Here is a 23142-nt window from a genome sequence, read left to right on the forward strand (position 1 = left end):
TGACCACCTGGGTGCTAGGAGGGAATCAGCCTCTGGGTAACGACAGAAGATTAAGTGGTGTCCTGAAAATTAATTGCAAGCCACATTTTTTTTACTTGGACATCACTGACTAGCCAGCATTTATTGCCCATCCCTAATTTCCCTTGAGAAGGTGGTGGTAAGCTGCCTTCTTGAACTGCTGCAGTCCATGTGGTGTAGGTAAACCTATTAGGGAGGGAGTTCCAGGATTTTGAGCCTGTGACAGTGAAGGAATGATGATATATTTCCAAGTCAGGATGGTGAGTGGCTTGGAGGTGAACTTCCAGGTAGTGCTGTTCCCATCTGTTTGCTGCCCTTGTCCTTCTAGATGGCAGTGGTCGTGGGTTTGGTAGGTGCTGTCTAAGGAGCATTGGTGAGTTCCTGCAATGCATCTTGCAGATGGTACAAACTGCTGCCACTGTGTGTCAGTCGTAGAGGAACTGAATGATTGTAGATGGGGTGCCAATCTAGCGGGCTGCTTTGACCTGGCTGGTGCAAAGCTTCTTGAATGTTGTTGGAGCTGCACTCATCCAGGCAAGTGGAAAGTATTCCATCATGCTCCTGACTCGTGCCTTGTAGATGGTGTATTGGCTTTGAGGAGTCAGGAGGTGAGTTACTCACCGCAGGATTCCTTGCCTCTGACCTGCTCTTGTAGCCACAGTATTTATATGGCTAGTCCAGTTCAGCTTCTGGTCAATAGTAGCTCCTAGGATGTTAATAGCGGGGGATTCAGCAATGGTAATGCCATTGAATGTCCAGGAGCGATGGTTAGATACTCTCTTGTTGGTGATTGTCATTGCTTAGCATTTGAATGTTACTTGCCACATGTCAGCCCAACCCTGGATATTGTCCAGGTCTTGCTGCCTTTGAACATGGACTGCTTCAGTATCTGAGGAGTTGTGAATGGTGCTGAACATTATGCAATCATCAACGAACATCCCCACATCTGATCTTATGATGGAAGGAAGGTCATTGATGAAGCAGCAGAAGATGATTGGCCTTGAAGAAGTAGATGGATGATGCCTATCGGTAAATCACCAGTCAGCACTGAGGAAGGCGGCAGGCAAGTTCAGTTCAGCAGTGGCACATTTAACCAAACTTCTCATTGAAAGACCTTGTACTTTTCTGTTCGTGGCTCTGGGTGCAAATAAAATCTCCCACACTTAAGGTACACTCACAAGTTTAAAATCCTGCTTCTTGCTGAAAATGTCCATTGTTAGATTCCAGTGTGCAAATGAAAATAAATAAAGCTTTTAAATGGGAATTGCTTTTACCATTGTGTATTGCACAGGAAAGTTAAAGTGGAATAGGATTCTGAGATCTTGTGACAAAAAAGCCTTGGTTCAATTTTTTTAAGAAAATGAGGTAGAAATGTCTTTGAAACAAAGGTCTGTGGTTGGGATAAGGCTGTCTTCATTAATTGGGTACCTTCATGGAGTTGCCAACTCTGGCTGGAGATATTCTGGGAAATATCATCACATGACTTGCCAACTTCAACTGCCCCTCCCCCAGACTCCTGCCATTGGTTGCCCAATATGCACTATCATGGAATGCTGCCCTCCCAAGGCTTTTCAATGTTTTCACTTTTGAAAATCTGATCATTCTAAACTGCTCCCACACAAATGTCCCTGGATACATCTACCCCTAACACAACTGGCCCTGGATACAACTGCCCTCAACATAACTGGCCCTGGATACAACCACTCCTCACACAACTATTCCTGGATACAAATGTCCCAACACAACTGACCCTGGATACAGCTACCCCGAAGCCCCAGTTACAATGTTCCCAGATAAACCTGCCCACAACACACCTGCCCAATGGCTGAAAGCACCCAAGAACAAGTAACATTCCGAGAGTCATACGTCATAAGTCCCGCCCTCCTTCGATACGATTGGTCCAAAGTGCCCAATAGGCAGGCAGCAGGCCGTGCATGTCCTGGCTCTGATTGGTCAGGTGGCGTTGCCAATCACCAAGGGCCGGGGTTAATGCTTCCGCTGCACTAACACAGGTTTGTCTTGTGTAATGATGCTGAATGTGGGGGAGGTGAAGTGAGATTGGTCTGTAATCTGGGTACAGGAGAATCCAGATGAACCAATACCGCAAATCAACATTTGATTTTAAAAAAATCAGCTTTAGAAGCGGTTTATTATTATTACTCATCAGGAGTGATCTTTCCTCCTGTAACATTTTACGCAGACGGTTTGATAAGTCGAGGGACAAATATGAAGGATATTGAGTTAAGAGGCATGTTTTCTGCGCATATTATTCTCATTCTCTCTGTCGTGCTTTCTACCTTGGTTCCTCCTTTATTTTTGGATGACTTTTCGATCATTGGAACCCACCTGCTGTGGTTGTGTGTTAGCTCTGCCACTGTTGCTGCTGTTACCATTGTTTTGTTTTCATTGCTGGAAACGAATACTACCTCGAGCAAAAAGAATTCCTCCACTAACAAGGTAAGGTCGTGATGGACGTTTCACATATTTTGGATGCTGTGTATTTTGACTTAAAGTATTAAATAATCTCTATTTGTTTCTTCAGGTCACTAAGATCGTCAGGTCCTGTTTGTTGTTCTTTACTTCCTGCGTAATATTTCATGGAATTATCGTTTTATATGGAGCACCGCTACTACTGTAAGTATACAGTTGAGTGCAATTCAGTCAAGACTTTTATTCTCAAAGGGTACATATAGCTTGTAGTCAAGGAGAAAATGTAAATAGCTGATGTCTGTCTCCTTTTTTTTCCAAGGTCAGAGAGGAAACTGGTGTAGGACCCTAAGTTATATACAGTAGGAGTGTAATATCTGTTTTAAGCAGGCACCTTGGTCAATTAAAAGTACCCGATTCAATATTGTTAAACAGTAGCAATTCATGTTAGTGAGGGCATTTAAAAAAAGTAAAATAAACACTGGTTCATTTCTATAGGAATAGAATTTAAAAGTGGAGAGGGTATGTTAATCTTCACAGAAGCTTGGTTAGACCATGCTTAGAATTTTGTGATTTAAAGCAAAATAAACGTTCTGAAGAAGAATCATATGGACTCAAAAGGTTAACTCTGTTTCTCTCTCCACAGATGCTGTTCAACCTGCTGAGTTTTTCCAGCATTTCCTGTTTTTGTCTTAGAATATTGTCTATAGTTCTAGACTCCACATTACAAAAAATAATATTGAGGCATGGGAGAAGGTGCAAAAAAAATTACAAAGATACCAGAACTGAGAGATTATGCCTATCAGGAAAAACTGAATTATGCTGGGACTCTTCACTAGAAAAGAGAAGGCTCAAGTGGTATCCTAATAGAGATCCTTAAAATTATGAAGTTGTTTATAGGGTGGTTGAAGTGAAAATGTTTCCACTTGTGAAGGAGTCTAAAACTTGGTCTTGAATATAAGATAGTTACTGATAAATTCAATATGGAGCGCTGGAGAAGTTTATTTCTCTAGAGAGTGGTTAAAATGTGGAATCTGTTACCATATGGAGTAGTTGAGATGGGTCGCTTCGATGCTTTTAAGGGAAGGCTAGATAAGAATATGCGGGAGAAGATAATATGAGGGTATGCTGATAGAGTTAGTTGAAGTAGGGTGGGTGAAGACTTGTGTGGAGTGTAAAACACCAGCATAGACCAGCGGGCTGAACGGCCTGTTTGTGCTGTAAATCTATGTAAAAGGAAGAAAATGTATTTTAGTTCTGTATTTAAGAATTGTAGATGCAGGAGAAACTGTGTGTACAATATGGTAATAAGCTTATACAGCACTGAAATGCTCTTGCTGTTTTCAAATTTCTGTTGGAGACAAAGTCTATAATACAAACTAATTTTAGTTTCTCCCATATTTTACCTTTGTTTTCGTCTGAATTTTCAGGCTGTGTTGCAGTTTCTGGAATATTTTTCCTGATATGCTTGTTCCAGCCACTGAGCTGCCAGAGTTTATTTTTATTGTTGTAAAAGATACTGTGAGAACTTTGACACTTACAAACATACAAAAGAGGTTGGAAAAAGTCTGAAAGCCAGGAATACTCCCTCCTCTTTGTTAGTAATGCAACTCTGAAGGGAGGCAAAAAGACTCCAGAAACAAATCTACAGCTAATTTTTAAGCAAGTTTGGGTCATTACTCTCTGCCTCTCCAAGGCAACCAAGTTATTCACAACATATCATTATTTAACCTTGCCTTGTTCCAGTGTGTTTAGGAAATAGGACTGTTCCTTGATGGTAAGACCATTAGATTCCATCTGGTCCCAAGGGTCTCTGACATCATACCACATTTTATCTGTAATACCTTTTATAGTAGACTTGTGCACAAAAATCTATCCATTACCATCTTAAAAGTTAGAACTTCCTTCCCTTCCACTGCTTAAGGCAGGCTATTCCAAATATTCACCACCTGTGTGAAGAAATTGGATCTCAACTGCTTATTCACCTCTGGTCTAAGCTTGAATCCATGTCCTCTTGTTCCAGAACATGTGCTAATTTTGAACATCACTCTGTGATCCAATTTATCTATTCTGTTCAATATCTTAAATACCAGTAAAGTCACCCTTTTCCAACACAAACATCCTGTGCCAATAATCACCTCTCAAAGCATCCTATTTATCAAAAGCTTAACTGCCTTCATTTATATTGCTCCAGGGACTGGATGTAAATCTCCTAGGTCCCCATCTGTATTTTCTAGGGATAGTTCCCATCACTTTTGTATTGCCACTTTTTGTTTCCCTTCCACATCTTCATGACGTGAATTTCTATTCATTTAACAACTTTAAGACTAAGCTTCCAATTAATCCTTATACAACTTCAAGTGATCCAATTGTTTCTTGTATTCAACCCCTTTCAGTTTGCTTTCCATTAGCATATTTGCAGGCCCTTTCCACAAAAATGATTTTTATACATTTGAAAATAACAATGGTCCCAGAGCCATGAGATCACTCTAGTCTTCTATGTTAATGTTCCCTTAATAACTACCCATTGCAACCTCTGACTCAACGAATTAGTTAGTTATTTTTGTCTTTTTTTGTGTTTTTCTATCATGTCAAATAGTCTAGTACTGTGCCAAAGATGTTGTTGAAAAATCATATTCAATTAACTGAGCTCTCCTTGCAAACTATTATAATCCTGAATAAATCTGGTAGAGCTGCTCGAGCAAGATCCCATCTTACTGTGCTTACTATTTTATCCATGACCAATGTCCAGTTCACAGGCCTATAGTTTTTTTTTTAAATATAAATTGGTACTACTTTCCCTTCTTTCCAGTCTCTGGGGCCAATTCCTGTATAGTGAAACCCTTAAGATGTTCATCAGGATGCAACAAATTTCACTGACAATGTCCTTTATTACTCTGTCATGAAGTTTGTTGCTACCCTTGTGGGAAATCTCCATATTTACCTCGGTGATGTGCCACTGACTTCAGTTGTGGTGCAGTGGAGGTGTGGAAGAAGGAAAGACATTAAGCAGAACTAGCTGATCCATTCCAGAGAATCAAATCCAGCAGAGATGCCCCAGCCTGCCTTTGAGCACTTCAAGAATTGATAACACTCTGGTATGTCAGCCAAGGCCCTCTGATCTGGAGAAACAAACTGAGGGAAAGGGGATAAAAACAAAGTGTTGGTTGAGATTAGCCTTGGTTTCTTTCGCTTTATTAATAAACTAATCTAAATTTTTAAGCTAACTTTGGGCCCTTTATTAAGTTCCCATTGATTACAAAAGTGACTTTCTGCAAGTTCAGTGAAAACTCATTACATATATTTTCTTCTTGTGCCCAAGTAGAAAAGACTGCTGACATAAGCAAGTCCCACTTGCTTTGGGCATAAGGCCACATAATATCTGATAATATTGCATGCCTGATGTACTCCACTTCTCTGCATGATAGCTACAGCAGTTCTTCCCTGTTTTTAGCAGGGGAAGATCTGGCCACAAACCTCAAAACTCTGGTCTTGGAAGGCTTTGCTGGCCCTTCTTTTGTGTATGCAGTGAATAATTTATAGTAAATACTTAACTATTTTATGAAGCTACCAATTGTAAATTAGTTCTGTATTTTACAGGTCCTTTAGGGAGACTTTTTTGTTTGCAGTTCTACTATCTACCTTTACAACACTTCGTTGTGTATGTATTCTCGGACCTAATGTACAGGCATGGATACGTGTCTTCAGTAAGAATGGGTAAGCAATGAAGAGGGTGTGGACTTTTGTGTTGGTTCAGTCTTATGATTTTACAGGAAAACTAAACTGGAAATTTTATTTCTGATGGTAACCCAATATATCCAATGATCTGATTATTCTCTGCTTTGTAATCATATGGAATCTAATCTTATTAATGTAAAATCAGTGCTGCAGTTGCACCTTATCTGAGTTTTTTTGCTCGCTGGTGTGACTTACGCAGTAATAGTAGATAACCTTGTAATTTGGCTTAGTATTACTATTACAGCATTTATGTAAAACTTTCCTTACTGATTGAAAGCAGCTATTGTTTATGTATGGACCTTGACAGTGTTAACAGACTCTTTAACCATGGGGACTATTGCAGTTGATATAAATCTTGCGCTCAACTGATGTCCATTTTCAGCATGTGCTCACAACTTTGGTTGCAGATAGTGTCCTTAAGATGGGGCCTTAAGTAGCTTTCTTCTTACCCTTCCTTTTACGTTGAAAGAGCTCAGGTCAATTTTCTGCCTCTCCTGCCATCCTGGCTGAGGTCAGTGAAACAAAGTCTAAAAATGGTCTGTGTGGCTCAGCTAGTTGATGAATAAGTTGTTCAAGTATCCAGCAAATAACTTTGCTACACTGGTGTTGCTTTATCTCTTTAAATAAATTCAGTGTTTCAAATCAATGTGACCATAGAAATGTTCAGCCTATAACAGAAGGATATATTTCATTTATGTACTGAATGTACAATTCCCTCAGCCATTTAAATCTTTTTCAGTGAAATACACCATGCTCCTCAGAAAATAGTGGGTTACCTGAGGAGTACTTAACCATAAGGTTGTCCCTTGACACATTTGGAAAAGCTTTACTGTTAAAAATCTTCACTTCAGGGCTGTTTAACGTTAATTGCAAAAATATGGAAATATTTGTCCCTTTCCCAAATATAGAACACTGGCTGGTCATGAGATACATGGTTGTAACAGAGTCTTTAGGTACTGATGGCATCATAAGCCGCAAAACAAAATTCAAATGGTTTTTAATGTCATAATCCAGGGACTAGATTGTTCCTCCTAGATTATATCATGTAATATTTAATCTTAAAATGGCTTGAATTACTTATATTTATCAAACCATGGTTAGACCGTAGTTGGAGTATCGGGTACAGTTCTGCTTTCCATATAGAGGATCTAGAGGCACTGGAAAAGTTGCAAACAGATTTACACTGACTAAACCAGAACTTGGAGGATATATTTACCAGTAAAGGGTGAGCAGGCTGGGGCTATTTTTTCTGGAAAGGAAGAAAGGAAGATTGAAGGATGACCTAAATGGAGGTCTTTATGATTATGAAAGAATTTGATAGGGTAAGCGTAAATAAAATGTTTCCACTTGTGGGTGAGTGCAAAACTAGAGGTCATCATAAATATAAGATAGTAATTGATGAATCTAGTAGGAACTCAGGATAAACTACTTTACCCAGAGTGATAGGAATATGGAACTTGCTGTGACAAGGAGTGGTTGACTCAAATAGCATAGGTGCATTTAATGAGAAGCTAGATATCTATGAAGAATAGAAAAATATGTTGATGGGGTTTGATGAAGAGAGGCAGGAGGAGGCTCATGTGGAGCATAAATGCTTGAATAGAGCAGTTGACCAAATGCCCTGTTTCTCTTCTATAGAGCTTATCTATATACTTCAGTTAGTGTATGAGTTTTGGTTGATACTCACCCATTTTCTATAGAAAGTGGAGGTTTTTGTACCTGTCACCTTTTTCATATTATTTTGCTATCTAAATTTAGATTCCAGGCTCCTTTTTTAAACTTGCCATGGGTCAACGACTGAGAAGAATGGCAGTATTTGAGGAAGAATCTGTTCAATGTGGATGGGTAGATGTGTGTGAATGGAATAGGAGATTATGCAGTGTGGTTTGCTGGCCAGTTTCACCATAACTGCAGCATTAGTTTACCTGAGCCAAAACTTGTAAAAATTATGATGTCTTTTAGGCTACTTAAGAGGAGAAAATTATCGGAAAATTATTCTGAAGACTGGAATTGTCGAGAGGGTGAAAGACTTCAATTAACTAATTATTTGCTGAAAGATATTAAAACTAAGGAGGGCTGCATGTTCCTAGTGTTCAAATAGTCAAGGTCAAAAGTTATCTGGATTGAATAATGTGAAGTGAGCTGAATTCTTTTGAGTGAAGTTGAGGAGCATTTGTAATGGCCAAATCTGATTTGGAGTAATAATAAGGGTATGTGGGAAGGGTAATACCAATAAGATTGGAGATTAAAGAGAAAATTGAGACAATGTGAAGTGTGTTTTTTTAAAAAAAAGTTAACTAGAATACACAAAAAAATGTGAAATCAGTAGAAAGTGTCAAATACTTAAAATTTTACTCAGAAAATTGAAGGTGACTGGAGTTGGCTGATTCGGTAGGAAAATAAGCATTGCAAGGGGTGCAAGACGCCTGGAGGAAAAAGAAGGCTGCAGAGTTTCTAAAATGGTTTTAAGAAACAAATATAAAAAATGTCAATTCACTGAATAAGTATGAAATTTTGAAACAAAATGGTTAATTAATGTGACAATATTATCAAAATAGGCAAAAGCACTTTAGGACATTCTAGTTGAGGTGTGCTTTACAGAGACTTTTTTTAAATTTCTGGATCATAGAGTACACTTAGGGGACTGAAATTTGGAAAAAGGGAATAATAGTTGTTAAACAATTTTATCCCCACCTACTGCAGCCAGAATTATAGAGTAGCCAGTGTATAAGTGTCTGTTCTTGAGATTCCTGGTGCACTTATTTGTTCACACATGAGACAGTTTCTAATTTATTTTTGCATAATTAGCTTAAAAAGTTTTCATAAACAGAGTAAGTCTCTTGAGCACTAAGACTGATCTTTTTGGTAGCTATGTTTGATGGGTCTGAGCTATGCTAGTCCAATCAACCCCAACCCCAGTAAACAGCATGTTGAAAAATAAATAAGATACCAAATGTGTATCCTATCATATTGAACAGCTAGAATGTTTCATTTGGTTTAAACTATGGTTCTAGATTTGTATATTAATAAAATGCTAGGCTAAAGCAAAAAGGCGTGGGTAAGACTCCACAAATGCAGAATATCTGATTTAGAATTGAAGTTCATTCATAAGGGTTAGTTCCCTTTTAGAAAACTGCCTCATAGTCTATTGGCATCTAACGGACACTTTAGATAAAACAGTCTTTCATTTCTTTCCTTGTTCATAGTCATTTGATCAGATGTTACAAATAGATTAGATGAGTCATGGAGTCTGAGTGTCTTCACTAGGACTAAAGATCCCTGAAAAATACCCCTCGTGCTAGTTAATTTGCTTTGAAGACATTGCTGTCAACTGCTCATAATCAAAGGTGCTATACATTAAAATGGTCCTACGGGTATCAGAGCTAATAATTTGAGGAATTTTAACTTCCAGAGCTTGAGGGAGAGTGGGTAGTTAAAATAACTAACTGAATCATGACTGCAACCCAGCTACACCGCAGCCATTTCAGGGTTTAATGAGGTGTGCATGAAGTTGGGGCTTTAGTTCTTGCAGGCGGGTAGGTGCCTGTTGCTGCAATTTATGTCCTTAGGGGTTGTTAAGGGAGTCTCTTTCTTACACTTAATTTCATTGGTTAAATTTAACCTGTCCGGGGCAGGTTTCTTGGGGCTTGGAAAATTGACCATTGAAACGGAGGTGCTTTTGAGCTGCAGTTCAGGGAATATTTAATGTTGTGATTATCCCCGCTGACTAAAAGCTCGCCTGGGTGTCTCTGTTCCCTCTGGTAAATGTTTGGCAGTTTTCATGTGGATACAGCTTTTTCTAGACTTTTTGGAAGCTTTCAGACTAATGAGGTCAGCATGGGAAGCACATAGGATGCATTTGACAGCACATCAGAAGAGGCAGATCATCACCATCCATGGCAATGATGGTATGCTGTGGTGGGATCAGCACATGCACAAGAGTGGGATGGAGGATGCATGACCTATGTCACAGTTTACGGACAGCCACTCAGCTTCCTTCACATCAGATGAGCAGTGCTTCCACAGACTGAGGGTATCACAGATGGTGGCGGATATCTTCAGTCTCCTTGAGACCTGCTCCCAGCTGGACCTGGCAGATATACGTTACCAGTAACTGTGAAAGTCATCCCTGGCCTTTACAGTTTATAGCTCTGGTTCCTTCCATGACTATGCCAGAGACATCTTGAGAGTCTTGCAATTGGCTGCACATAAATGCATATGGTAGGTGACAGATGGATTGTTTGTCAGGGTGAGAGTTCCATAAACTTCCTTTGTGATGACAATAGCCATCCCTGTCCAAACGCAGCAAGACCTACACAGTATCCAGGGTTGGGCTGAAAAGTGGCAAGTAACATTCATGCCTCAAGTGCCAGGCAATGACCATCTCCAATAAGAGAGATTCTAACCATCGCCCCTTGACATTCAATGGCATTACCATCACTGAATCCCCCACTATCAACAACTTGGGGGGTTACCATTGACCAGAAACTGAACTGAGTAGCCATATAAATACTGTGGCTACAAGAGCAGGTCAGAGGCTAGGAACCCTGCAGTGAGTAACCAGCCTCCTGACTTCCCCCAAAGCCTGTCCACCATCTACAAGGCACAAGTCAGGAGTGTGATGGAATACTCTCCACTTGCCTGGATGAGTACAGCTCCCACAACACTCAACAGGGCAAAGGAGCCCACTTGATTGGCACCCCTTCCACATACATTCACTCCGTCCACTACCACCAAACAGTAGCAGCAGTGTGTACCATCTGCAAGATACATTGCAGAAACTCACCAAGGCTCCTCAGGCAGGACTTTCCAAACCCACAACCACTACCATCTAGACAGACAAGTGCAGCAGATACATGGGAACACCACCACCTGGAATTTCCCCTCCAAGCCACTCACCACCCTGACTTGGAAATATTTGCTGTTCCTTCACTGCTGGGTCAAAACCCTGGAACTCACTCGCTAGCATCACTGGGTGTATCTACACCACATGAACTGCAGTGGTTCACGAAGGCAGCTCACCATCACCACCACCTTCTCGAGGGCAATTATGGATGGACAATAACTGCTAGCCTAGCCAGCAACACCCACATCCCATAAAATGATAATAATTGGACCCTTGGATTCACCCCTCTGGCTGGATTCCCACAAGTACAGGGACATTTGTTCACAAATACGAAGCCACAAGAGTTTCATGCAGGTGTCCACCAGGTTCCCTGGGATCTCACGTGATGCATTCTAGGGGGGGCAAACTTTGCATCTTGGAAGATAAGGGATACCCCCTTCAAACTTAGCTCTTGACACCTTTGAGGAAGCCCCCCCTTCAAACTGAGCTCAGAACTTAGCTTAGATGAGGAACCCCACTAATGGGGCTCAGTAGGACTCCGACAAGACCTACATGTCATAGAACAAGTCATTGGAATATTGATGCTTTTCAGGAGCCCAAATATGTCTTGAGAATGCATCTGGTACTTGGCAGCCAGGGTATCAAAAATGATAGTGGTATTCTGCACCTGCACAACATTGTGCAGCAGGGAAATTGCAGTTTGAGGATGAAGGATCATATATATTCCTCATTTTTGGTTAAGGAGAACATGGAGGATGAAGGTGGGGCAGCCATTGCCAGACCAGCTGTTCAAATTGTTGCCTGGGATGCGAAAGGTGCCCTAATAGCATGATTTGCCTAATGCTGACTTGCATAGCAAAAAAATAATGAAATCTTGTGGCTCATTCCCAACATCAGGACCACTGCTTCTCCCTCCCCTCAAGCATGCAGACACGCGCTCTTTTTGTTCTAAATTGTCTTTTTCCCATTATCTACCATGGTACATCTGGCCCAGTGTATCCTATGATGTATTAACATTTGCCATATGGTAAGTGAAAGAATAGGTTGGCACTCTGGCAGGGTGCTAATCAGTGATGGTAAAACTGTTTGCCATTGTTATATCATGGATCTGACAGCAACCTCTCTCACTGCACGTGTGCAGTTAAACACTGATATCTAGCAGCTAAGGTCAGTGATTTGCCCCCCCCACCCCCTTCCACCCCCAGTCCTCCAGCCCCAGTCCTCCACATTGTGCGCTGTTGAAATCCTCATAGATCAAAATCCATTAGAAATCACTGAATTGACATGAATACCATTTTTTCATACTAATATTTTTGATGTAAAAACCCTTAGTGACACCTTGTTGATTGCGACTTTAAACACTGGAGTGAAAAGGAAGACATGTATTTATATAGTATTGATCATGATCATCCGATACCTCAAAGTGCTTTACAGCCAATTAAGTATTTTTTTGAAGAGTAGTCACTGTTCTAATGTATGACATGTACTAAATACTGTAAATACATATTGTAGAAAATGTACTACATCATAATTGTAGCTGAGCAAACTCTCTGGTCCTGAAAAACAAGTCTTACATTTGTGGAATGTCAAATCTCTCCATTTCATCATAAATTCCAAAAAATTGTTTATTTAAGTTTGATCTTTCAGTTTCTGCCTTAATTCCTTGTCTATGTCCCAATCTTTATTTCATTTTCTAAAGTGTGAAATGTTAGTAACTGGTTTGCTGTCTGTGAGAATTCCTCACTGTGACTGGCTGTTTGAACAGCTTGATGACATCACTGTTGCTGGAGATCTCCTATAGCTGACTCCAGAACAAAATTAACTTTGGGAAAAGTGAAATCCACGCCACAGAGGTCACTAGATATCCTGTGGGCAACTTCCCTCAAGGCTAGCATCGAGAGCCATCATTCACCACCTGGCTGCAAAATCTGTGATGTGGCTTCTTTTTGTTTCTGAAATATAACATTTTGTCTAACACCCCTGCACACAACCTTAGTGAGTTACAGTTTTTAACTTGGGTTTATTGACACCTCTACATGGTGCATCCTTTGTGGTTCCAGAAGAGGTAGAGGCAGACTGCTCCGATCCTACCTCAACTGCTGTGATGCTTTTGACCTAGGCACTTTAGGTTCTGCATCCCATGAAGGTCCATCAATGCCTACTCCATCTGCATTTGTTCAGGGGTAGGTTTGACCATTGGGAGACGAGGCAACATTTTGAGTGCTGACTTGGGAGCAGGAGTACAACAGGTAAGAAATGAGAGGACTTTGAGTGAACTTCTAACTTTCATGTCTTTCACCATCATTTGTTTACTGAGCCAGCCTCATATCACTCGTACCACTCTTCTGAAGTTTGGTGACATGTTGATAAGGTACATGTTAGCCTTTTTTAAAAGACAAAAGACAAATTGTCATCTGCAGTATGAATGGCCGTGTTCTGTGGTTATGGCCCTTGTAAACTCAGTTGAGAGCCATGGTTTAAGCTGCATGAATGCAGTCACTCTCCCCATGCCAGGCATTTTTGCAGTTGTTACTGTGATATGTGAAAAGTGCTGGGTGGCTCCTGATTGGACTTCACAGTGCTGGCCACCATTGTATTGTTCCTAAAGTGCAATAGGAAGCCAAGATTAAACCAGATTTCAAGCATTTGAAGCTCGTTTCAAGCCGAGTATGACAAGGCCCGAGTGTGACAAGATACAAGTGCTAACTTGGGAATTCAGTCTAAATGGGAATAGGGGTGCTGGTTTTTATTTTTATTTTTCAGCCATTAGAAGCTGGTGAGTGTTTAGGGATTTAATTAGATGACCAAGTAGGTGAATGAGTTTAAGATTTTATCCCTCTAAACACAGGGAGTAATTTTAAACCAGGACTGAGAGATGTAAGGATTACATTAAAATTTATGATTTAACTAGTTAAACTACTTAGTATAAATACAAACAACAGTTGAGGCTTGGCCTAAATAGCCAAGTGGTTATGGTACTGGGCTTGTAACCCCAAGATCAAGAGTTCAAATCTCACAATGGCAAACTATGAAACAATGTAACTTCATCTGAATAGGAACAGATGGAAACGTGTTTGTACTCGAAAGAGTTACAAACAACAGTTGAGTGATATTTCTAAACTTGAAACCTTTATTTGTTAAAGTAAACACATTACCTGCCCTGCCATTTTTAATGCATTGCAGCTGTAGCATGCGGACTTTGGTGAGCCATTGCAGCTCGCGGAACTTCAGCTCTGAGTTGATGAGCTGGTGTCTGAGTTTCGAACACTGCAGTGCATCAGGGAGGAGGAAAGTTACATGGACACTTTGTTCCAGAAGGCAGTCACACCCCTTGGGCTAGGTGCTTAGGATTTAGTCTCCGGTCAGGGACCGGAGGGTGCGACTGTAAGTGAGGCTGGTATGGGGATCCAGAAGGTAGTGGTGGAGGAGACTTGGGCCTTTTCAGTTGTCCAACAGATTAGAGGTTCTTACAGCTTGTGTAGATAAGAGCAGGGACTGCAGGGAGGATGAGCATACTGATGAAGGCACTGCAGGGAGCCATTCAAGTTGGGGGGGGGTGGGGAGTGGTGGGAGTAAAAAGGAATGTAGTTGTAGTAGGGGACAGTATGGTTATGGGATGGACACTGCTTTCTGCAGCTGAGGACCTGTGTCCAAAGGCTGTCTGTCCTGCCCATTGCCAGGGTTAAGGACACCTCCTCAGGGCTGGAGAGGAACTTGGAGTGGAGAGGAAGGATCCAATTGTTCAGATTCATATGGGTACCAATGAGATAGGTAGGACTAAGAAAGAGGTTCTGCTGAGGGAGTGTAAACAGCTAGGGACTGAAGTTTAAAAAACATAGAGCCACAAAGGTGTTAATCTCTGAATTGCTACCTGAGTCATGAGCAAATTGGTATAGGATAAATAAGATTAGAGAGTTGAATGCGTGGCTCAAAGTTTGTGAGAAATGGATTTTGATTCATGGGGCACTTGACATCAGTCCTGGAGAAAGTTGGAGCTGTACCATTGGCTCAGCCTTCACTTGAACCACTCTGGGACTAGGGTACTGGTGAATCGTATAGCAAGGGCTTTAAACTAAATATTGGCGGTGGAGGGAGGGTGGGACAGATGAAGAGGGCTCACATTAAGGGAGATTTGGAAAGCTAAAGAAAAACAACAAGGCAATACCGCGGAGTAGCAACACTGGTAATGATAACCAGGAAACAGTCAGGATAAATGGATCATTTTCAAGTTGGCAAACTAACAAGTGGCGTGCCACAGGAATCAGTGCTGGAGCCTCAACTATTCGCAATCTATATTAATGACTTGGATGAAGGGACCTTCTGTATTGCAGCCAAATTTGCTGATGATACGAAAATAGGAAAGCAGGTTGAGTGAGTGGGCAAAATTGTCAGATGGAGTATAATGTGGGAAAATGTGAGCTTGTCCACTTTGGCAGGAAGATTAGAAAAGCAGAATGTTATATAAATGGAGAGAGACTGCAGAATGCTGCAATACAGAGGGATCTGGGTGCTGTTGTACATGAATCATAAAGTTAGTATGCAAGAGCAGTAACTGATCTGGAAGGCAAATGGAATGTTGCCCTTTATTATAAGGGGAATGGAGTATAAAAGTAGAGAAGCTTTGCTACAGCTGTAAAGGGAATTGGTGAGACTGCATCTGGAGTACTGTTTTAGAGAGGGATTCCCCAACTGGTATGCATACCACTGGGAGTAGATGAGCTTTCCCTGGGGCTGTGTGCGTATGCAGAAGAAATTGTCTAATGTAGATTTTATTTTATTGATCGCATTTTTATATTTTCCTCAGAGCTTTGAAATTCTGTGGGAATTTAGAACATGTTGAAATAAATATAACAATGATGGTGCTAGCCTCCAATTACAATAACACTATAAAGTGGTCTCAGTTACCCAGCAATTGTCCAATCTAACTGAGCTCCATAAATGTTCTTTTTGGTCATACGTTGCATTATAACTACATCTGTTAGGATATGAATAAAAATGGATGGATGGCTAAAAGTTGGGTATGGGAGGGTGGGTTGCCTCTGATGGACACAGGACTTCCAAAGAGGTTTCTCCCTCCCCACTTGCCTGGCACCAGCCTGCACAGATAAAGCTACCAGGCTACCCACTTGGTGTGGGCCTCCCTGCTGGCCACTCCACCCCTGGTAAAACGGGAGACAAGTCAGGAACAGGCGAGCAGGCCACACGTGCTGCATTCTGAGACCCCCCATCACAGAGGAATGTCAATTTATGAGTGGATTTTCAACATGCACTGAAATAAAATCAAAGTATGTCAGCTTCTTAGTAGAAAACAACTAGTGACGCAAACTATCCCTCCAAACATGTCTCTGCTCAAACAAACAACTGCATTAATGTCAGGTAGTACTATTAAGCCATTGTTTGTTTAAACATATGTATTTGCACATTTTGTGTACACGACTTGAGCCTTAGAGGTTAAAATATTAAACCCATCTGGTCAGGGCATGCACTCAGCTGGTAGATCTGGAAAGGGGTATGCAATTAGTAAAGTTCAGGAAGTTCTGTTTTAGAGGATTATGTGGTGGGAAAATATTTGGGCTTGTTGGGCCATAACAATCTTAGTTTAAACTATCTTAAGGGTGAGAATTGATGGTTGTGATTTAACTTTCTAGTTGAAGGCATTTTATTGACATTATCCAGATACAAGTGCAGGAATTTATGCAAGTTTACTGTTGTTCCTTAGTGTCTTGCAGCATTTCAACCACCAGGAGGTGTGCAGGCACATGTACAATAATTCAAGAGACTATATATTCAATTATAATGCTTGGCTTGGGACTTCTCTAAATTTTACAAAGTGGCTCACAATTCAATAATTCAAGGCAGGTGCTAGTATGCAAAGAAATATACTTTTATTTCAACAATAACATTGCTGGTACTCAGCGGAAGCAAATATATCGGAAACACTTGCTCCTTAGATTGCAGTTACTATGCACTTGAGTGTTTGTTTGGAAAACTCATGGGCTATTGAATGGAGTGATTGGATAGGGACTTGGTGTGCTGGAGTTCTTTTTCTGAAAACCACCCACTCTAGGATCAGTTGTCGGCCACTTTTTTTAAATATTAAAGTCAGCCTTGAAATCTCTCCTGTAGTTGTACTTCTTGCCCTTTTTGTTTTATTGAATAAATTCCTGCATGAATCAAGTAAAAGTTAAAGCTTTCCTTGCATTTCAGAATCTACTCAGCAAATAAAGCGCTTGGCTGGAGTATAAAGGAATTGGAATTCTGACTGCATGTGTGATCCTTCATCCTGGTTTTTTTTTCTTGCTTCCTTTGCTCAAGGCCACAACTGTCTAGTACTCCAAAGTAACTGAAGCTTTACTTGGGAGTACAGCCAAGATGTGCAATTGAGCTGCCCCATTTACACTGCAGCCGCACTGTAGGACAGCTGCTCGTTGATAATGACATGCATATGTACGGAGAAAAAACTTCAACTTCCTGACTGGCAGAAACTAGTAGTGCAAAGGGGAGGCCAGTACCGATTGTTAACAAAATATAAATCTTTCGTGCAGAAAAAAATGTGTAACTGGCTGCATTTGAAATGTGAAGTTTGGTGTGAGTTATACTGAAGTGAAATTTGAATTTGCTGAATTTGGCTCCGGCACTTTAAAGACCTTTTTAAAATTACATATAAATTAATAGTGAAATTAGCCTATGGAAGACCTGAATCAGCAGCTGTATTTTTGCTGCACCTGGTCATCTTTCCACTGAAGTTCAGAAAGATGGTTCAGGCTTGTTTTGGAGATCCATTTCCCACATCACTTATTTGGTTTTAAATTTAAAATAGTAGCAATATTTTCCAAATATAAACTGTGCTGGCGAAAAGCTTGTTGGTGCAGACCAATTTCCCTCTCAGTTTCCCTTTGTGCTTTCACAGAATTTTATCGAGAAGCGGGGATAAATGTTAAACCTGAGCAGATTTTTCAATGCTGACATTTCAGTGTTTTAATGAGTTACAGGACTAGCTTCGAGTATCATTAACAAAACTGACAAGTGATTATTTTATATACTGATAACTAAGCAGAAATAGGTAAGGTGAAGCACCACTTTTTTAAATTAGGATGGAAAGTTGAGGCCCATAGTTTGAAAGGGCAAAGACATACACTGGCAACAATCAATGAAATGATGGTGCCAAGCTTTTTTTTATTAAATTGTAGAATGATAAAAAAAAACCTCCCTGCCAGTCTACCTTGTTTACCTCCTTTAAAATGCTCCTTGAAATTTGTCCTAATATCTCCTTTTGTGACTTGTACTTCATTTTTTTAAATAATGCTGGGATATTTTGGTGCATTAAAAGCACTATATAAATGCAAGTAGTTGTACAATTGAGTCTCATAAGGTGCAAGATACTAACTTAACTGTGTGCCTTTTTTAAAATTCATTTCACTGGATATGGATGTTGCTGGCTAGGCCAGCACTTATTGCCCATCCCTAATTACCCTTCAGAGGGCGGTGAGCTGCCTTCATGAACCACAGCAATCCCTGTGGTGTAGGTACAACCACAGTGCTGTTGGGGGGCTTGGGGGAGTTCCAGGATTTTGACCCAGCAACAGTGGAGGAATGGCGATATATTTCCAAGTCAGGATGGTGAGTAGAGGGAGTGAATATTTGTGGATGTGGTGCCGATCAAGTGGGCCACTTTGTCCTAGATGGTATAAAACTTCTTGAGTGTTGAGAGCTGCACTTATCCAGGCAAGTGGAGAGTATTCCATCATACTCTTGGCTTGTGTCTTGTAGATGGTGGACAGGCTTTGGGGAGTCAGGATGTGAGTTACTCTCTGCAGGATTCCTAGCCTTTGACCTGCTGTTGTAGCCAGAGTATTTATATGGCTAGTCCAGTTCAGTTTCTTGTCAGTGGTAAACCCCAGAATGTTGTTTGTGGGTCATTCAGCAATCGTAATGCCTTTGAATGTCAAGGGGTGATGATTCGGTTCTCTTTTGTTGGAGATGGTCATTGCCTGGCACTTGTGTGGCACAAACGTTACTTGCCACTTTTCAGCCCAAATCTGGATATTGTCCAGGTCTTGCTGCATTTGGACGTGGATTGTTTTAGTACCTGAGGAGTCGTGAATGGTGCTGAACATTATGCAATCATCAGCAAACATTCTCACTTCTGACCTTATGATGGAAGGAAGGTCATTGAAGCAGCTGAAGATGGTTGGGCCTTTGACAGTACCCTGAGGAACTCCTGGAACTAAGATGATTGACCTCCAGCAACCACAACCATCTTCCTTTGTGTGAAGAATCACACCAACCAATGGAGAGTTTTCCCCTGATCCCTATTGACTCCAGTTTTACTGCAGTTCCTTGATACCAACACTTGATCAGATGCTGCCTTGATGTTAAGGGCAGTCACTCTCAGCTCACCTTGGGTTCAGCTCTTTGGTCCTTGTTTGAACCAAGGCTGTAATGAGGTCAGGAGCTGAGTGACTCTGGCGAAACCCAAACTGAGCATCAGTGAGCAGGTTATTGCTCAGCAAGTGCTGCTTGGTAGCACTGTTGATTACCCCTTCCATCACTTTACTGATGATGGAGAGTAGTCAATGGGCTGGTAATTGGCCACGTTGGATTTGTCCAGCTTTTTGTGTGCAGAACATACCTGGGCAATTTTCCACATTGCTGGGTAGATGCCTTATGTGTTGGCTGTATTAGAACAGCTTGGCCAGGGTAGTGGCAAGTTCTGGAGCACACGTCTTTAGTCCTTTGCTGGAATATTGTCAGGACCCATAGCCTCTCCAGTATCCAGTGCCTTCAGTCATTTCTTAATATCACATGGAGTGAAGCAAATTGACTGAAGACTGGCACTTGTAATCACAGTGCAAAAGAGGCCCTTTGGCCCATCGAGTCTGCACCGACACGTGAGAAACACCTGACCTACCTACCTAATCCCATTTACCAGCACCTTGGCCCATAGCCTTGAATGTTGTGACATGCCAAGTGCTCATCCAGGTACTTTTTTTAAAGGATGTGATGCAACCCACCTCCACCCTCCCAGGCAGTGCATTTCCCCCCCCAAACCTCCTGCCTCTCACCTTGAACTTATCCCCCCTTGTGACTGACTCTTCAACTAAGGGGAACAGCTGCTCCCTATCCACCCTGTCCATGCCCCTCATAATCTTGTACACCTCGATCAGGTCGCCCCCTCAGTCTTCCCTGCTCCAATGAAAAAACCCAAGTCTATCCAACCTCTCTTTGTAATTTAAATGTTTCATCCCAGGCAACATCCTGGTGAATCTCCTCTGCACCCCCATCCATTGCAATCATATCCTTCCTATAATATGGCGACCAGAACTGCACACCGTACTCCAGCTGTGGCCTCATTAAGGTTCTATACAATTCCCAATATGACCTCCCTACTTTTGCAATCTATGCCTCGATTGATAAAGGCAAGTGTCCCATATGCCTTTTTCACCGCCCCACTAACATGCCCCTCCACCTTCAGAGATCTATGGACACACAGGCCAAGGTCCCTTTGTTCCTCAGAACTTCCTAGTGTCATGCCGTTCATTGAATCTTCCTTGTCAAATTACCCCTTCCAAAGTGTATCACCTCACACTTCAGGGTTAAATTCCATCTGCCTATTTGACCATCCCGTCTATATCTTCCTGTAGCCCAAGACATTCAATCTCACTGTTAACCACTGGGGACCTCCGGAGGAGGCAGAGATGGATCATCCATTTGGCACATCTGGCTAAAGATTATTGTGAGTGCTTCAGCTTTACCTTTTGCATTGATGTGCTGGACTCCTCCATTATTGAAGATGGGGAAATTTGTGGAGCCACCTCCTCCAGTGAGTTGTTTAATTGCCCTCCACTATTCACGATTGAATGTGGCAGGACTGCAGAGCTGAGATCTGATCTGTCAGTTGTGGGATTGTTTAGTTCTGTTTAGCATGCAAATAGTCCTGTGTTGTAGCGTCATCAGGTTGACATCTTATTTTTAGGTATGCCTGGTGCTGCTCCTGGCATGCCCTCCTGCACTCTTCTTTAACTCAGGGTTAATTCCCTGACTTGGTGGTAATGGTAGAGTGGGGTATATGCTGGATCATGAGGTAACAGATTGTGACTGAGTATAATTCTGGTGATGACCCACAGCACCTCCATGGATGCCCAGTCTTGAGTTGCTAGATCTGTTCGAAATCTGTCCCACTTAGCGCGGTGGTAGTGCCACACGATACAATGGAGGGTATCCTCAAAGTGAAGGGGGACTTCGTCTCCAGAAGAACTGTGTGGTGGTCACCCCTACTGATACCATCATGGACAGATGCATCGGTGGCAGGCAGGTTGGTGAGGATAAGGTCAAGTATGTTTTTCCCTCTTGGTTCTCTTACCACCTGCTGCAGACCCAGTCTAGCAGCTCTGTCCTTTAGGACTCTGCCAGCTTGGTCTGTGGTGGCGCTAACGAGCCGCTCTAGGTGACAGGCATTGAAGTTTCCCACCCAGGGTATATTCTACACCCTTGTCACCTTCAGCGCTTTCCCCAAGGGCAGAATTTTCAGGGTAATGTGCGGGGGGCAGACATCAGTGCATAAAATGACAGCGTGGCAACGTCGGCCGAGCATCCCAACGTCACTGCGCGCCATCGCGATATTTCGTTGGGCAGGCAGAAGATGAAGTATGATGTGCGCCTGCCATTAATTAACGGGCTAGTTAAGGCCCTTAAATCATCAGTCGATGTTGATTTTCAAGCACTCGTGCGATCTTCGCTCAGCACACGGGCACAACGGGCAGGCGCGTAAGAGACTTTTTAATGAAACTTATCCACAGGTGGGATAAGAGGGTTCAGTGCAGTCGTCAATCTGGTCTGTGAAGTATTTATTGCAGGAAGTTTTTTAAACTTGCCTGTGTGACCTGTAGCAGTTCAGAACAAATTCCAGCAGCTTTCTGTGTACTATGAACCTTCAGTTCAGCACTCTGCAGTCAGGAATCTTTATTGGGCCTGCAGCTTTCTGGAGGCCTCCCTTTAGCCTGGGTATGGGTTCTGACATGTCTACTGGAGGCAGCTCCTCTGATGAGGAAAGGAGAGCTAGAATGAAGAGGAGGCCAAGGGTGCCCAATCAGCCTCCGGGGAGCCACCTTTGGGAGGACAGGCACAGGCACAAGGGGTGCAGGGCCAAGAGGTAGTCCAAGGTAGAAGGGGCTGCAGAAGACGCCACTATCCTGATGGCAGGATATACAGGCAGCGAAGCAGCTACATCAATATGACTGAGGTGCAGTGCTGAAGAAGGCTTCAACTGTGAAGGGAGACAGTACAGTACATCTGTCAGATGATTGGGCCTGAGATCTCCCCTAACTGTGTGGGCGGACACCCCATGCCAGCAGCTCTGAAGGCCATGGTTGCCCTTGATTTCTATGCCTCTGGCTCCTTCCAGAGCTCGGTGGGTGATCTTTGTGCTGTCTCCCATTCAGCTTTGTGTCAAGCAGGTTACAGACGATCTGTTCAGACGGGCATTGACCTTCATCCACTTCCGCTGTGACCAGGCAAGTCAGACACAGTGAGCCAGAGGCTTTGCGGCCATTTCTGGCTTCCCCCGTGTCCAGGGTGCTATAGACTGCACACATGTGGCCATCAAGGCACCAGCAGGTAAGCCCGGTGCCTTCGTCAACAGGAAGGGCTTCCACTCCATGAACGTGCAGATAGAGTGTGATCACAGGATGCTGATTCTACAAGTCTGTGCAAGGTACCCAGGCCGCTCCCACGACACCTACATCCTCACACACTCCCAGGTGCCGGAGCTTTTCAGTGCTCCAGCCCAGCTGGATGGTTGGCTGCTGGGTGACAAGGGCTATCCCCTCAGAAGGTGGTTCATGACCCCTCTCCGCCATCCAAGAACAGAAGCTGAGCAGCGCTACAATAGGAGCCACACCTCTACAAGGGCTGTGGTGGAGAGAGCCATTGGTCTTCTCAAGATGTGCTTCTGATGCCTGGACCGCTCAGGGCGTGCACTCCAGTACCCCTCAGATCATGTGTCAGTGATAGTGGTAGCATGCTGCGCTCCCCACAATCTTGTGCTGGAAAGGTGGGGACACAATGGACGATGAAGATGTAAACACAGTGGATGCAGCTGCACACAATGAGTC

The 23142-nt window shown here is 42.4% G+C and overlaps 1 protein-coding gene across 2 annotated transcripts in view; it reads left to right on the top strand.

The window, feature by feature from the left end:
* The first annotated feature begins 1987 nt into the window (after positions 1-1987).
* pigf (phosphatidylinositol glycan anchor biosynthesis, class F) overlaps positions 1988-23142 on the top strand; it is a 64689-nt gene continuing 43534 nt past the window's right edge. Inside the window, exons 1-3 of one of the 2 annotated variants that reach the window (XM_041212904.1) lie at positions 1988-2475; positions 2561-2652; positions 6046-6162. In XM_041212904.1, the coding sequence (XP_041068838.1) occupies positions 2245-2475; positions 2561-2652; positions 6046-6162 (440 nt within the window). In that variant the 5' untranslated portion in view covers positions 1988-2244. The remainder of the gene's footprint in view (positions 2476-2560; positions 2653-6045; positions 6163-23142) is intronic. The other variant, XM_041212913.1, reaches the window with a different exon arrangement.

The sequence above is a fragment of the Carcharodon carcharias genome, chromosome 2 (assembly GCF_017639515.1).
Source record: "Carcharodon carcharias isolate sCarCar2 chromosome 2, sCarCar2.pri, whole genome shotgun sequence".
Taxonomy (NCBI): domain Eukaryota; kingdom Metazoa; phylum Chordata; class Chondrichthyes; order Lamniformes; family Lamnidae; genus Carcharodon; species Carcharodon carcharias.